We start from the raw sequence: 17,397 nt of genomic DNA, 5'->3' as shown, positions 1-17,397 counted from the left end.
AGTACGGAGACAAAGCCAGGTGTCATCTTTTTGCTGATGGAGGGTCTTGCCTTTAATTTGCGAAAAAGGTAACATCTGTGCGGTGCCATAAAGCACGGTCCGCCTCCACATGCCGCGCGAGCAGAGGTCGGGATTTATTAGCCATGGGGCGGGGGGGAGGCTGGGACAGCGGTTAACCCGCAGAATAACCCGTGCAAAGGCCCCGGGGGAGGGAAGGAACACAGCAAGTCTGAAGACCTAGCGAGTGAGCAAGGGTGCACGTGGTACACGAGGAGGCTGGAAGGAGGCAGGCGCCGGGCTGTGCAGGAACACACTCCTCAGCTGAGGACCGTCGAAGGTTTTCTGCAGAGGAGAGGGGATGGCGGGGGATGGCGGTGGTTGGCGTGCTTCTGGGACAGCTGCCCCACGCTGCTGACGGAGAACAGATTTGGAGGAGAAGCGAGCAGCGTGGAAGGGCAGAGACTCAGCCAGGGAAACGTCGCTCCCGTGCTGGGGAAGATCACCCGCGTGGAGACTGGCATTCGGGCAGGGGAGCTGGGGACGAGCCCGGGACGTGGGAGCTTAGACATGGCGTGACGGACAGGGTCCCACCCAAGACGAACTACTGGGTTCTGGATGAGCGACGGAGCAGACAGATGGTTGAGCTACGAGCCAGGAGAGGCTCGGGTGGGGACGAGTGGCAGTCGTGGTCTGGGGCAGGTTGAGCCGTTACGTATACATTTATTATTACAGCTATTATGATCGTTCATGGAAAACTGTGTCCTATAAAATGCGGTCACACGCCATGTGTTCACTGGGTTCTTGCCTGACCCCGATCTATGGGAGAGAGGTATGTGACTGGGAGGAGGACGGAAATGCAGATGTTGGAGGCCTGGCATGGCACGACCAACAGCAGAATCGGGCCAGAGCACAGGACACGGGAGGTGAGACCCTTCAGAACTCATCCAGATGGTATCTTTTATCGTCTTGTGTTTTTTTTTTTAAGGCATGGAGCCCTCCATCCAAATGGATCAAGTCCAGTCTGTGAAATAAGGAGCAGCGGGCCTACGCGCATCCAAGGGCGCAGCAGAGAGAACACCGGTCTCTGCCCCTCCCACCCTTTCCTCCAAGACCTCCTGGAGTTCTGGCAGGTTTCAGCACCTGGTACCTTCCACCTTCCACCCTCCAACTACCCAAGGATTTCGTAACAGGCTACACAGTCGGGAGCAGTTCGATCCCGTGGTGCCTGGGCTGCCACGGAGAGCCGGGCACGCGGAAGAGGCTGCTGCACGTCGGGCACTGCCCGGCCTTGGCACGCGTCACCTTATTTGATCCCTCCTAGGGCAGCGGGCACTGCCCGGCCCATCCGACCGCTGACGGAGCCGGACTCAGAACCACACGAGAGAGTTCGTCAGTGGCAAGCCAGGAGATGAACTTGGCGCTTCATTTTCCTGCCACTTTTCTTCACTTTTTCTGAGGTAGAGGGTACAGGTGTGTAAAGATCATGGCCCCAGACGGCGAAGAGAGAGGAGAACGGAGGGGGAGGGGCAGGAGCCGCTGGACTCCTCGCGCTCTTCCCCGCGGGGCGGGCGCGCGGACCCGGGGAGTCGGAGTGGCTTGCTTTTACCTTAATTAGCACAGCAATTTGCTAAATTTTGTTTTTCCCTTTTTAAGAGTGTTAATCAATTTTAGCTCAGAATAGATTGGAATGGCACACAAATTACCACGACAATCCCCAAATGCCAGGTTCTGAACGTCTCCATCAACCTCAGAGCCTGAAATATGGGGAAATCAGAACCTGGCCAGCATCTCCGTGATCTATTTAAAATGTTATGGCTCTGAGATGAAAAGATAATGGCTCTATGGGGTTTGGAACAAGCAATCTGCTAGACTCAGCCTCATGCCTAGGTGTTTAGTCCTTCCCAAGGTGACTGGAGATGGAGTATCACGTATTTTTGCAAACTTACATGTTCCTCTAATAACAGCAATTTGTTAAATCCACAAGCAATGCAGGGTACCGACGATGCACCAGAAGGACAGAAAAGGACACGGAGTGCCTGTCCCCTCCCCACCACGAGGGGGTGAAGCTAACGCCGCAGACACGAAAGTGAATGGAAACTGCGCCTCTCTTTTCTGGAGAAGTCGGGCAGGGCCTCAGGGAGTGGCAGTGTGCCTGTGCTCTGAGGGTGAGCAGGAGGGGGACCAGGTAAGTGGAAGGGCGTGTCAGGCAGGAGGCACAGAAGAGCGAACACCCCGGCACCGGAGAAAGGCAGAGAGACGCAGAGGTGGTTTCTCAGAGCGGTCAGAGTGATTTGCAGGGAAGGGGAGAGTGCAGAGCCAGATGGACCTCCGGACCAGAGGCGGCTCGCGGTGATACCAGCACCAGGGCACAGCGGACGGATTGTAAACAAGGGAGTGACGTGACCAAATGGGTCTCGTTTGGTTGAAACCCTCTGGCCCAACATAATGCTTACTGTTTATTCAGCATCACTTTTTTTTTTAAATACCTCACCCAACAATACTTTTCTATTTATCATCAGACAGAGTGGGACAGAGAGAGAGAGAGAGAGAGAGAGAGAGAGAGAGAAACATCAATGTGAAAGAGAGACATCGACTGGTTACCTCCCAACCAGGGCCAGGGACGAATCGCAACCCAGGTAGGTATGTGCTCTTGACCAAAATCGAACCCGCAACTCACTGGTCCGTGGGCCGACACTCTAACAGCTGAGCCAAACTGGCCAGAGCTCAGCAGTCTTTTTTGTTTGTTTGTTTTTTATTGTTTTTTTTAGAGAGAGAGAAAGGGAGAGAGATAGAAACATTGATATGAGAGGGAAACATCCGCTGCCTCCTACACACCCCCTACTGAGGATCGAGCTTGCAACCCGGGCAAGTGCCCTGACCGGGAACAGAACCAGGACCTCTCGGTCCACGGGGCAATGCTCAACCCACTGAGCCACACCGGCCGGGCTATTCAGCAGTCTCTTAAAGACACATCCACATACATTCTTTCATCTGAGCCTCTTATTGCCTCACGAGGTTGTATCGTATCACTTTCCTCCGGGGGGAAAACATCCCCGGCAAAGGTACAGGTTATCTGCTTTGTGTCTTATGACCTGTCAATGAGAGTCCATGAACCAGCCCAGGCCCGCTGCACTCTGAGTTCAGCACTTATCTGTCTCACGGGTAAGAGAATTCTCAGGATGATAACATCACAGACCTCTCTCAGCCGTGTGCCCGGCCAATGGCCCGCGGACCCTGGAAAGGCTTGGTGGGCACAAGTGCACACTCCAAGCTAAAGAAGTGGTCGCTTTAAGGCTTTCGAGGATAAAAGCGGACACGGGTGTCAGACCTGTTACAGCCCGGCCACTCCCAGCCGGGAGCTGGGAGTCCTGCCATCGCCGAGGTCCCCTAAAGCGTGACCGCCGGAGGAGACCGGGGCGCCCCGCGCCGTACCTTGAGCTCCTCCGCGTTGTAGAAGTCCACGCGCACGGCGGGCACCATCCAGGTCTGGAAGAGCGTGGCCAGGATCTGCTCGGCGATGGAGTCGGCCACCAGATGGAAGTGCAGGGGGTTCCGCCTGTGGGGAGGCACAGGAAGTAGGGTCAGCAGGGAGAGCTGCGGCCTTGGGATTCCAGCCCCAGAAACTGTCTCAGCGATCCGTTACGTGTGGCCAGTTCACATCAGGCTTGTTACCAACCAGTGCCACCTGGTGAGGATGGCGGGGCCGGGAAGGAGAGGGGACGGCACAGCGCGGGTAACGCTGACCAGCCCTTTCTGTCACCTGGAAGAGGCGACACGGGTGCGGGAGCCCAGGGAGACGATCGCGGAACCGGCTGTACGAGCGGCCAGCCCCAGGTCTGATTTCTGCTCGCTCGTCTCCCAGAGAAACCAGGCACCCAAGGAGTCGCCTGGGGCTCCCGTCAGCGAGTATCAGGCGCCCTCACTTCCCACGTTCCCACGGCTCTTCTTCGTTCCACCTCGGCACACGCAATCCCGCGTCACACGGGGCCAGGCCTCGGGTTTGCGTGCCAGTGCAGGCGCGTCTGCGTGGGGGCCTCTGCACACCTGCGCTGCCTTCGCACACCGTGGAGAAACCTCCTCATCGGGCCGCCGTGCCGACGGAGCCAGTGCCACAGATGGTGCATATCAACAGCAAACAGAGATGGAATATCAGCAGCAGACAGGCCTTCTGGAGAGGCTACCTGGCTCCAGCAGAACTACTACTGCAAATACTACTGTGCCAGCAAAAATACATTGTAACATACATTGTAAGTACACATACATTGTAACGCCACAAACGGGCACCTGCGGATGAGAACGACCCGGTCCCGACCTCAAGGGGCCCATCCTGTTTGCAGACACAGGCGATCCGCACCTCAGCCCTATCCACAGGAAGTGGGACGTGGCAACGTGGCAACAGCACCCCAAGTGCTATGGGAGTAAAGACACAGGAGAGCCGGTCCTGGCTGCATTGGAAGGATGTGTAAGAGTCGGGGGGAAGCAGCCCCCTAAAGGATAAGTGACTCTGACGGGGGGCGAAAGGAGCGAGGAGAATAGGGGCCGGAGCACAGGTGTGTGGGGAAGGGACGTGGTTAGCAGGACCACGGTTAGAGCCCGGGAGAGAGATGAGAGCCCATAGGGAGCAATTCACGAGCGCCCAGCCCAGCAGTCTGGACGTCACCAGCTAGGTGTGCGCGGCAACACAACCTGCCCCTGAGCGCCCCGCCTCCTGTGCAGCCCCGTCCGCGGTCCAGACACGGAGCCCACCCCAGTGTCCCGCGCCTCCAGCTCTTTCCACCGGGGCCTTTGCAGCTTCGGGTTGCTCTGCGGGAAACCCTCCCGCTCTGTCATTCAGCAAACACCTACGGAGCACCTGTGATCTGCCAGGCACTGAGCAGGGTGCCGGGGACATGGCGGCGAGCAGACACACCATCCCTGCTCGCACAGAGGTCAGGGGTTGCTTCTGCTCCCTGCTCCACCACCCCTCCCCCATTCCGCATGGGCGGCTCTCTGACCCAGGCTTCAGTTCTGAGGTCTGCCATCCCTTGCTCCTGGCATCCTTCCCTGACTAGGTCAGGGCCCTTCCGAGAAGACAGGCACCTCAGCACCAAGCACCCACCCTCAGGGAGAGACCACCTGTGTCTACATCCCCCCCGGACTGTGAGCGCAGGGAGGTCAGGGCCATGCCAGGGATGTCCAAGTGGACAGCCCAGGACCTAGTCCAGCGACGGGGTGTAGTAGGAGTTCAGAGATGAACTGAGTGGGTGGATGGGTGGTGGCTGGTACACAGATAAGGCGAACAGAGGTGGACACGTTACTTGAGATCGGACTCGGAGGATGCGAACCGAGGATCTGAGTAAGGCAGCCCAGCGAACAGCAGGGAGGGAGCTGTCTGGAGGGCTGTCGGAGAAGAGACCTAGTCTCTGGGGGAATGGAGAGGAAGAAGCAGGTGACCCTCAGATTCCTGGGTTGGCAGTGATGTCTCCAGGACAGGAGATGCAAGAAGAAAGCCACACTGGAGGAAGATGAGAATCTGGGGACTGGAGGAAGATAAGAATCTGGGGACTGAGTGTCCAAGAGTAGGGGAGGGTGGCACAGCCGGGTGGCGCTGGATGCGGGAGCCTGGACCTGAAGGAGTTCTTCTCAAGGCCGACTTGCCACACACGTTAACAGGTGCACAGGGCGATACACGCAAACATGGACTGGAGGAACAACGAGCACCCCAGAGCTTCTCCGTGGCACCATTGCCTGAAACTTGCAAATTCCTCCATCAAACCGTCTAAACGGGGGGGCAAGAGCGTGCCTGCCCTGCAGCTTCCCTGCAGGCCCTGAAGACCCGGCAGGAGGCCTCAGCGATGGCTGGTGACCCGAGGGGGTCCCGATCCGTGCGCTGGCCAGTGGCTTACTGAAGGCTCCATCAGAGGGAGCCAGTCAAAGTCACTGAGAAGACAGAGGGTCCATCTGGCCCTCGTGTCGGCACAGCCAGCCCCTCTCCCACAGGAGCCCCGACAGAGCCTGAGGCATGGAGAATGGACCAATGTTAGCTTGTATCGTCAACCTGCATTTTTATCCCCAACGGAGGGGTGGCGCAAGTCTAGACATGGGTGAGGAGACCACACGGATCAAGCTACTTCTACCTGCTCCAACACGCGTCCCACACGCACCTGTGTCATTGCTTGTGCTGTTCCCTCCCCTTCTCTCGTCCCATGAGTCTCTGCTCACCTTCCCTGTGTCAGCCCCCTGTTCCTAGAAACCTTCTCGGGGCACCTCCGTCCGGCCCTGCTACCTCGGCACCGCACAGAAAGCAAGTCTCCCGCTTACAGCCCAGCGCTGTGGTCCATACCCAGACCCGGCTCCTGTCTGTACGGTGAGACCCAAGGACAGGAGCCAGCTTTCGTCTCTATCCCAGAGCCCAGCGGAGGGGCAGGCACCCATGGGTGCTCAACCAACACTCGTGCAGCGGGAAGAGAAAGGCAATGCCCCCTCGCATCAGTGGTGCAGTGTTGGGGCTCTGCTTCCGGAGGCTGGGCTGAACCCTGGCTGTTACTCCCTCTCTAGGCCTCGATTTCTCCATCTTCAAACAGGAACAGGAACAGCAGGCAATGCTGCACTGGCCACTGCGGGGAGCGAGCGAGCTAACACACAGACAGCCCGGTGAAGAGCCCGGTGCGTGGTAAAATGTCAATGTGTTGACCACTGGTACGGTCTGAATATTTGTGCCCCCCCCCCCACTATGTTGGACGCTAACCTCTAAGGTGAGGGTTCCGGGGGGTGTGGCCTTTGGGAGGTGATCAGGTCACGGGGCAGAGCCCCCTGAAAGGAACAGTGCCCGCACACAAGAGGCTCCAGGGACCCCTCGCTCCTTCCACCGCGTGGAGGCACAGAGAGGCCGCTGGGCTGCACCCAGGAAGCAGGCCCCCCGCAGAACCGGACCAGGCTGGTGCCGTGACCTGGGCTTCCCAGCTTCCAGACCAGCGAGACAAGGCTCTGCTGTCACGAGCTGCTCCGTCTGTGGTATTTCGTTCCATGGCCCCAGTGAAAAAAGACAACCATTATCAGCATTCACCTATGAAACCGCTATTTTCCCTACGTTTTTGCATCATTTTTCAAATAAAGTGTTTCGATTAGTTCCTGCATCCACAGGCCCCCAGAAAAGAGGTGAATGAGTCAACATGCAACAAGGAGCTACCAGGCAGCAAACTCGTGCTGGGCGTCAGGAACGCGCTCGGAGTCCCCTCCTCAGGCGGCTGTCCGCCTGGCAGACAGAGAACACAAGTAGCTTCCTCCACGCGAGGACACGCGTGGGACCTGACGCTGGGCTGCCACCGCAACGGCCAAGTGCGGGGATGGCACCCGCCCCGGGGAGCCGTGTGAACCGACGGCCACAGACAGCAAGTGAAGGGCACCCCCAGAACGGGTGAACAACTGATGCCACCGTCCAGGGCGGTTCCGCAAGGGGCAGCACGGACGCCACAGGGCACGGGAGGAGGAGTCACCTCCTCACCAGCAGAGAAGACAGGACGTTTCCACACCTGTGGCCATTGACCTGGACCTCCGGTGGGAAGAGATGGAGGGTGGAGGGCAGTCCGCGGGGCACACTGGAGCCAGGCACGGGCCTGAGGCAGGAGAGCACACGGCACATCTGAAAGTGTGAGTCTTGTTTGGTGGCTCAGACAGTGACACGTCATGGACACCACAGCATGCCGGGAACAGGCAGGACACAGGGGAGAGAGACGGACTCACTGCAGGCTGGGACAGAGCTGGGACCTCTTCAGGACTGTGACTTGCCGTCTCCAAGAGACAGCAAGCAGGCAGGTCTGGGGGACTCCCCAGGCATCGGTCACAGCTGGAATTCGGGAGGCTACTCTGGTTCCAGGGAAGGCGCCGGGTCAGAGAAACAGGCTTGTGGACAAGGATGCTGAAGGCGCTCCCAGGAGGCTGCACCCTCCATGACCTTCCTCCGGTCCCTTTACAGCATCTGCCCAGAGGGAGAGTAAATCTGCAAAGACACTTAGCTCATCGGTAGGGCAACCTAGGTGTCTGCATTGTCGAAGGGCCGGGGTGCCGCGGAGGGTTCCCTCCTTAGAAGACTGTGAAGATGCTCAATGAGGGGGCCCGGGGCTGCCAGCCAGGGTGGAGCTGACTCAGCGAGCAGTGTGGGCTGACTCAGCGAGCCCTGGCTCAGGGCTCACTCTCAGCAGGTGGAATGCCAGGAGGGAGGGGCTCTGCTAACGCTGCACCTCCGGGACCATCAGAGAACGTGGGTCCTGCCCACCACACCGCTTCAAAAACATGGTTTTTTAAAAACTGAATTTTAGCCCGGCCAGTGTGGCTCAGTGGACTGAGCGTCACCCCATGGGCTGAGAGGTCCGGGTTTGATTCCCGGTCAGGGCACATGCCCAAATTGCAGGCTCGATCCCCAGTAGGGGGTGAGCAGGAGGCAGCCAATTAATGTCTCTCTCTCACATCGATGTTTCTCTTTCCTAACCTCTCTCTCTAAAAAAAAAAAAATCAATGAAAACATATTTAAAAATTAAGTGAATTTTAGGGTATGTGAATTACGTCCCAATACTCATTCAGCTGCCTGAGCCGGGCGTGGTGGGCTAAGTCGGGAGAGGGAAGCAGCCCGGTGTGCTCCGCTGCTGCTGGCTTCCTGCTCAGGGGGCTGCGTGGTACAGTGAGGGGTCCGCCCACGTGAGGAAGCCTACAGCTGTCCCCTGGCCTCTGACCAGAAGGTGAACCCAATTCATAGGGGCAAAAAAGGGAGCCTGGTCATGTCCACATTTGAAAGGACACCCCAGAATTCAGGACTGACAGCCCAGAGGTGATCCTTCCTTCTCCCTGTGACTGCTGAGTCTTCATTTGCATTTGGTTGCTAACTCACAAAGGTAAGAAATCGTGTTAAGGATCCGGCCCTACAAACTCCAAAATCAGCCAAGGCCAAGTCTCCATCCCGCAAACTCCAGAATCAGCCAAGGCCACACCTCCATTCTGTTCTCTCTTGTTGAGAGAGAGCTTAGCAAGAGTTTGACAGATGTTATTGCCGTAGTGGGTTCATCTAGCAATGGATGAGAATTCCCTCACAAGTATCAGAAAGGCATTAGCCTTCTCAATATGATTCAAGGTTATCTAATTTTCTATCTGCACAGCATCTAAAATAGTCTTTGATACCTGTGGTGGGTGACAGGTGCATTTTGGGAGCACCACTCTAAGCCCACGAGAAAAGGCTGCTGCCCGTCAAGGCCAGTGTGGGTCCCACACAGCTTGCCTGGGTTCGAACACACAGACGTCGCTGTGGACATCCGGTGAAGGCCGCGGAGCCTGTCTCCAGCCGAGCCCGCAGGCGTGGCCTGTCACGGGTACTGCTCCTGCTGCCTCCGGCTGCCTCCCCTGCTCCCCTGCTCCGGGGTGGGATGCAGTGAACATGGGAACACGAAGAGGCAGAGCCGATTACACCTTCGCTTTCTCCTTGCTTCTCGTTCCTTATTTTGTCAGGAATGTGCCACCGCCCCGCCAAGGCAATCCAGGGTCTGTATTTATGACAATATACTCTTTAATTATCAAGTTTAGAATGGAACAGCATTTGGGGAGAAGGCCCGTGAGGGCGACCCCCATGCTCCAAGAATCTGCTGCACTTGGAGACGGAGCAGAACTCACTGCAGAGACAGCAGCCTGAACCAGGGCTTCTCGGTGTGAGTGTGAGGGAGGACAGGTGGCCTTGACGATGTGCGATGACAGGAGGAAAGTCAGGTTCATGTTGGGAAAGCCCTCCATGGGAGAGGAACACAGCAACTTTCCAAAAAATAATCCAAAGACCTCCTGGTGTGGCAAAGGCGTCACAGACTAGGGTCTGCAGAGCGGAGGGTGGAATCCCAGGACTCACCATGACCTGGAACTCCTTTTTTTTCTTTATTAATTTTAGACAGATGAAGGGAGAGGAAGAGAGAAATAGAAACAGGAACATCAATGAGAGAGAACATCGACTGGCCGCCCTCTGCATGCCCCCCACTGGGGACTGGGCCCACAACCTGGGCACATGCCCTGACCAGGAATTGAACCGGCGATTTCTTGGTGCATGGGTCAACGCTCAACCACCGAGCCTTTCCGGCCAGGTGTGACCTGGAACTCTTTAACCTTCATAAGCCTCGGTTTCCTCATCCATTTGTGGGGACAATGGCATCTACGGACTGGGTTGGGAGGAAGGTCAAATACAAGTACGTGAGGCTCAGCATCAGGCCTACGCAGGTGGTTCTCTTTGGCTTCATATACACATGCATAACCAAACAGCAGAACTCGTGCATCTATTTAAAGATATTACCTATTCATAGTTTTCTTTTTTCAACTCTATTGAGACATACCTGACATATAAAAATTGTATGTATTTTTTTAACATTTTTAAAATCCTTGAGGGAGAGAAACACATCAACTGGTTGCCTCCCGCGTGACCGGGACTAGAGCCAGAGACCAAACTGCAAGTGAGGTACGTGCCCTTGACTGGAATCGAACCTGTGACCCTTGGTCCATGGGCCGATGCTCTAACTGCAGAGCCAAACTGGCCAGGGCAAAAATTGTATGTATTTTAAGGTGAACACTAAATATCAAACATTTAAGGTGATGGTTTTATATGTATACATTGTGAACTAATCACCACAATCAAACTAATTAGCATATTCATTGCCTCCTGTAGTTACCATTTTCTTTTCTTTATTACATGCTATTTTCTTAAGTCTTACCAGAACAGTAATGCCCAACCTTTCAAATCTCCATTTATTTCATACTCAGTACCCCAAAAATACATACCTGTGAGGATGAAGGTGACTCTGGAGATTCACAACGATAGCAATGCCAACATGGGCCCCTCAAACGATAATTAAAAATAAAAGAATAATGATACTCAAAATGGTAACCTTCTTTTCTGATTTGAGAGCTCAGATTTTGAAGCTAGACTGAGGGGTCAAACCTGGCCCTGCCCATCCTCTCTGTGTGACCTTCAGCCTTGACTTAACATTCTGATCCTCAGTTTCATTGTCTGTAAAATGGGGACAATAACAGTATCCACCTCAGAGGGGCATATGAGCGTAAAATGCATTAATATCTGCAAAACACGAAGAACAGAGCCTGAGCCATTCGTATTTGTTAAAGAAATAAAATGCAGAGATGCTTCACTTATATCATCTCTTCTGATTCAAGACAAAGACGGGCTCTGTGACAGCTTGGGGACAGCCAAAGCTCCAAGAAGTACAGGGACTTGCCCAGGGTCACCCAGCTCAGCGAAGGCAACACCAGAATCGCCATCTAAGTCTGGTTCTTGGTTTTAGTCAAACCCTAGGTTCCTCCCTTCACAATCTGGAAACTGCTTCTGTTCTAAGTTTCAGCCTGAATAAGCAATAAGACAATTATAGGCAGATACTGGTCACGAATATTCGGTTCCGTCCTCCATGGTCCTCCAGGGACACAAGTTAAAATAAACCCAAAAAACAATGCAGCTGCTTGATATGCACAGTGAGGGAACCACCAGCCTCCCCTTACCATCAGGGCTGTAGAGAGTGAGAATAAGTAGCTCATCCTAGCAAGCAAATATTAAATTTTTACAAGCTGGCCAACCTTCCTGCCCAGGAGGTAAACACTTAAGTTACTAAATAAATACTTCCTTTCTCTGCTCCCTAAAAGCTTGGTTTCCTTGAAGAGCATATACTTCCCAGTTTATTTGCAACTGGGATTAGAGTTACAGGCATCCCCCCACTTTTTCTTTAAATATTTTATTATTTTGTTGTTTTCTCTCCTACCTTGTTCTTCGCCATGGACCCTGCATAATGACAGGACCAAAAACATGTAGAGAGAAAGAAAAAACAAGATCACCCCCAACCACAGCCTGCAAACCACCCCATTTGTGTGCTCGTGAAGCAGATCTTACTTTTGCTTGCATTATGCCAGCATGATATTCTAAGATTAAGTAATTTGCCCAAAATCAAGACAGCTGGCAAGTGTACACATACAGAAAAGTGTACATGTCTGAAGTGTGCAGACTGATAAACATTTACAAACTGAACATGTATGTGCAACCAATACCCAGCTGAAGAAACAGACCATTACCAGCAGCCTGGCCCCCCATGGTGCCTCCTCACAATCACTATCCCTGCCAAGGGTGAGGGTGACTCCTCTCCTGACTTCTAATTGAGCAGTTTTAACAGGTTTTGCAACTTACAAAAATGAAATTGTACAGTATTCTGTATCTGGCTTTTTTTTTTTTTTTTAACTCAACACTGTTAGTGAGATTCATCTAGGTTTTGGCTGGATCATTTTTATTGCTACATAGTATTTGATTGTTCAACTATCCTTTAACTTACTTGTTCACTGTACCATTGGTGGGCATTTGGGTAGTTTTCAGTTTGACTACGGATGATAGATGATAGTAAACATTCCATTTCTTGCTCATCTTTTACCCTCTGTATTTCCACCATGTAGCTGTGTCTCTGTGTGTGTGACACACGTGTTTATACAGGGGAAGGGCAGTAGGCATACATTTTTGAATCATGCTGTTACTCATTTTGTATCATAAAATATCTTTGTCTATGTTATGACATACTTTTTATGTTTTTTAACTATGCTTTTATTTTTTTTAAAGAGAGAGAAACATCAACGTGAGAAAAGAAACATTGATCGACTGCCTCCTGCACGCCCCCTACTGGGGATCAAGCCTGCAACCCAGGCGTGTGCCCTGACTGGGAATCACACCTGGGCCTCTGTCCATGAGATGATGCTCAATCCGCTGAGCCACACCAGCCAGCCTATGACACACCTTTTTTTTTTTTTTTTATCCCCACCCGAGGACATTTTTGCATTTATCCTCAGATAGAGCAGGAGGGAGAAAGGGAGGAAGAAAGAGAGAGAAACATCGATGTGAGAGAGACACATCGACTGGTTACCACCCACACACAACCCCAACCGGGGCCGGGCACAAACTGCAACAGAGGTACGTGCCCCCAGCGGGAACTGCGGGCCGATGCTCTAACCGCTGAGCAAACTGGCCAGGGCTATGACATATGTAAGAGGGTGTGATTCCTTGTATTTAATCTTACTCTTTTTAAGTGTTATTCAAATTTTTATAAGTAATATTCATAAAAGTCTGTTTGTAGTAAGGATTATCCTTTTAAGACGGGACCCCTAATGTAGTCATACAGGGTCATGGTCTTGGGCATAATACTACGACATTCCTTTCCAAAACACTATGACGGCGATTTCGAGTTCCAGCATCATTGTATATGGGTACCCACATCCCCCTTTTATTGTCTTTTAAAATACAGTGTGCCTACTGTCAGCAGGCACGCTGAAGAAGTAAAAATGAGTTCATGTAACAAAGCAAGCCTTAAATGAAAATCTGCTGAAAACCCTGTCTGGAAAATAAATCTAATTACTGTAATTCACAGTGAAAGCAAAGAGGCATCCTGCCCCTATTATTATATTATTCCTACCATTAGGAAGGTACTTCGTTTGTCAGAGTATTTTATCATCGTGTGTGTGTTAATCCCCGTAACGTGCTTTGGAAGCAATGAAGCTATTTATAGCTGGACTTTCTGAGCTGAAAATCTTTCAAAAGTCCTGTAGTCTTGCCATCGAAACTCATTAGCACTCATCTGTCCGTCCACAGAATCATTCTCATTTGTAGCATTTCATGGGTGGGAGGGACGGAAGTGGTTATTTGGTTCAAAAAGATCAAGTAGCCGCTGGCGTGGGGTACCGAACTTTCGTAACACCTAAGAAGAACTTGCTTTCTTCCCCAATCCCCATGCCTCGGGGAAACTGTGGCATGCCCTCATCCGCGGATGATGAAACCACTGCTCTTTTTAAATTTAACGTCTTTGAGCCAGACCGTTACGGCACGAGTACAAGTTTACACTCAACAGAATTCTTACCGTTTCGACAACTATTGCAATTATTTGACTTGTAGCTAAAGCAACATCGATGCCATTTACACCCAACGCCACCACCACCACAAGTTTCTGTGGCCCCAAAACTGTAATCGAGAAATAACACAATGGATGATCTGTAATCCGCAAATATGCGTCTTTAAACAGTGGGCTTTTTTTTTCCCAATCAGGGAGGGACCTGAGTTCTTTAGTGGAGACAAGGAATGAAGACATCAAGGCTGAGACCCACTCCTACTTCCCTGCTTAGCCTCTGAAATGCCTGATCTCAGGTGGCAGGCGAGGGCAGCTGAGCCACAAGGAGTCTCAGAAAGTGCTTAGGAGCTACGGCGGGGTGGGCCATCTCACCTCGTCATCCCATTTCCTGCTGAGATGTGCAACTGAAGGCCCAGTGCAACTGGACAGAGCCAGGAGGAGGAGCTGGGAGCCCCGCCCTGAGAGGGTTATGATCACTGGTCTCTGACTTCTCCCAACCCCCACCCCCTCCAGGGGGTGAATCTGTTTTGCTAACCTGCGTGCCCACTGCAGGCACATGGGGGGCCCAGCGAAAGGACCATTCAAGTGAGGTCAGTACTAACAGCCAAGCTCAAAAAGAAATGTTGTTTTCAAACAAATAAGTTTTAGGGAGAACTGGTTTGCAGCAAAAATTAACTGACAGAAGAACTAACATCTAAAGAGTTCAAATGATCTGCTAAAAATCAGTCGGCAAAACAGCAGCATAAATGGGAACTGAACTAGGTCTGAGCCAGGTATGTGAGTTAACTGGTTGAATAAATATAGCTTCGGGTTATTTATTAATGAAGTCCCCTAGAGTCCGCTGTTAACCAAGTAAACATTTATTGAGCGTATGTGTTAAGTACTTGGCTAAGATACTGGAAATAACAGGGAAAATAAGACATGGTTTCTGTCCCCGGAAGTCCCACGTTCTGCCACAAAAGATGTAACGTAAATGGATAAAACACAGAGTAATAAGAATGGTGACAGAAAGATGCACAGGGCATCACTGGGCTGGTGGATGGGAAGCCCCAACCCAGCCTGACACCTGCGCGTGGGCTTCCTGGTAGAAACGAAGCCCGTGTGAAGTCTGAAAGGGTAAGAGGAGTTTGCCAGATGAGGGTGGGTAGAGAGGAGGGAAGAGGGGAGACATGGGCAGATGGAGCTGAATGATGACAAAGGGCAGGCTGGGCACACCCTGGGGGGGCGCTGTGAGCCAGGTGGCGGTGCTGGAGCACAAAGTATCAGCAAGGGGAGGAGAGACCACTCTTTTGGGAAGGACATCTGATTCCAAAGGTCTGTGTGACATTAAAAAGAGAGTCCGTTCTCTGCCCTGGACACAGAGACGTCAATGACCGGTTTTGAGAAATCAGACTTGCCTGTCTGAAATACCCTTCTGGCATCAGAGAGGGTGGCCCGGGGAGGGGGCAAGGCCAAGGTCCTGGGGAGACTATGTACCCCTGAACTGGGCCAGGCACAGTGGGGTGGAGAGGAAAGGGTGGAATGGAAAAGTATGTTCAAGGAAGCACCCTGAGCACAGCTAACGGATGGGTGGTCGGGGCACTGAGCCCAAGATGACCCGTTTCTTGCAGGACTGGCAGGTCCTGGGCGTCCACCACTCCTATCTCTGATGACGCCACTGAGAGTTGGATTTGAGTATAAAACTTTGCTCTGATCGCTGTTCGGTTGAACTGGGAGCCTTCCGTGCTAGTCCCACTGCACTGTTGGCTACAGCTGGTGAACTTCATCCAGACCTTGGACGGATGTTCTGAACAGAACCAAAGACACCGGCTGGAACTGGAGCTTCAATCTGCATACGCGCTAAGTATGCCAAGATAGCAATCCAAACAGTGAGGGACAGAAAAGCCCCGTGAAAAGGCAGAGGCAGTGCCTGGGATGTAACGGGGAGAAGCCACGATGCAGGGAGGCAGAACCAGCCCCAGCAGGAGGATTCTATCCCTGCAGGACTGGTTCCACGGAGGTCAGGCCACAGAGATCATCTGCAGCTCGGAGACTTTCACTTTAACATCAGCAGGCCCCTTCGAATGGTCAGAGATGCCCAGAGGGGGGGCGGGCTACCCTGGAAACAGTAAGCAACCTATTTTATTTGCTGGGGCTGCCCGTAGCAGACCACCACGGAACGGACCCGAAGTACCGCGGGCGAGGCAGCGTAACCGGCAGACAAACGTGGCTCTCGCTGTTCTGGGGCTGGAAGTCCCAGACCCAGGTGTCAGCAGGGTGGCTTCTTCTGTGGCCCCTTCTCCCGGCTCGTGGATGCGGCCTCCTCTGTGTCCTCATGTGGCCACACACTGTGCGAGTGCCTGTCCTCGGCTCTTCTCACACAGTCTCAGTCACACTGGACCAGGGCCTACCCCAGTGACCTCGTTTTAACTGAATTACCGCTTTAAAGATCCTATCTCCAAACTCAGTCACATTCCGAGGTCCTGGGGGTTAGGACTCCCACAGATAAAGTTTGGGGCAGGGGACACACACAATTCAGTCACTACTTGCCAGCAGGGATGTGTAAACAGAGAGGTCTGGTGAGTGCCAGGCAAGGGAAGCCGATGACGAAATGAAAGCATCAAATTTGGGGTGTCCTGGAAGGTCCCTTCAGGTCTAAGCGCTGCAATTCTACACATGGCGAGACATCATCTAGTCACTGCTATTAAATATTGTAACATGATAATCTCCCCAAGATCTCCGGCAAAAATTACATTTCGTGGCAGCTTACATGAGGGATGGAAAGGTGCTGATTTAACCCTGCCCCGCGGACAGACAGACATACAGGCAGGCCGTCACCACCCGCAGGAGGGGACCACCATGCTCACCTGTGGAAGAGGACAGACTTGACCAAGGTGACCACATCCCGGCTGGCATTGTATCCGGCGCAGACGATAGCAACGTGGATTGTCTGGGAAGCAAACAGAAACAGGGCGGACAGTTAGACAGACGGATGAGGGCCTTCCTGGTGCCTCCGGCCGCGTGGCAAAGAAAAACCGCCCTGATTTCTTGTTGGGATCATCAGAACATGAAGAACACGGGCTACAACTCTGGAAAACAACTCGAGACAGTTTTATTAAGGCCTTTTTAATCGGTTTATGGAGCTATCATCATTTGGGAAGCATTAAGGCTCTTCTCAATTACATTTCGGGGACGAGAGAAATGGCAATTGGTTCACACAGACAGACGGTGAGTTCCCGGCCCCCAAGCTGGGAGACAGCGAGTGACAGCTGGGGACTAGAGTGGAGCAAGAAACACGCCCCAAGAGGATGCACTGCCCACCAGGGATCTCAGACCGAGACGGGCTGGCTCCGAGAGGTTGTGAGATGTTCTCGTAAGGTGTCTCAGGTTCGGGTCATGATAACACGGCAGAGGGACCAATAAAGACTTTGAATGCCGGGATAGCATTCAAAGAACTGAAGAGAACTTGATGGGTCACCTCATCTAAGCAATCAAGATTATGGGTCTCAGACATGAATGAATGAATGAAACAGCTCTG

General features: G+C 52.9%; 1 protein-coding gene across 1 annotated transcript in view; it reads right to left on the bottom strand.

Moving 5' to 3' along the window:
* LARGE1 (LARGE xylosyl- and glucuronyltransferase 1) overlaps nt 1-17,397 on the bottom strand; it is a 478,500-nt gene that overhangs the window by 231,842 nt on the left and 229,261 nt on the right. The window contains exons 4-5 of the mRNA XM_036252192.1: nt 16,727-16,809; nt 3,433-3,556 (exon numbers count right to left, since the gene is read on the bottom strand). Coding sequence (XP_036108085.1) covers nt 3,433-3,556; nt 16,727-16,809 — 207 coding nt within the window. The remainder of the gene's footprint in view (nt 1-3,432; nt 3,557-16,726; nt 16,810-17,397) is intronic.

This window comes from Molossus molossus, unplaced genomic scaffold (assembly GCF_014108415.1).
Source record: "Molossus molossus isolate mMolMol1 unplaced genomic scaffold, mMolMol1.p scaffold_m16_p_10, whole genome shotgun sequence".
Classification (NCBI taxonomy): Eukaryota; Metazoa; Chordata; class Mammalia; order Chiroptera; family Molossidae; genus Molossus; species Molossus molossus.
Note: the sequence above shows the minus strand (reverse complement) of the source record. Positions and strands in the feature narration are given on the sequence as shown.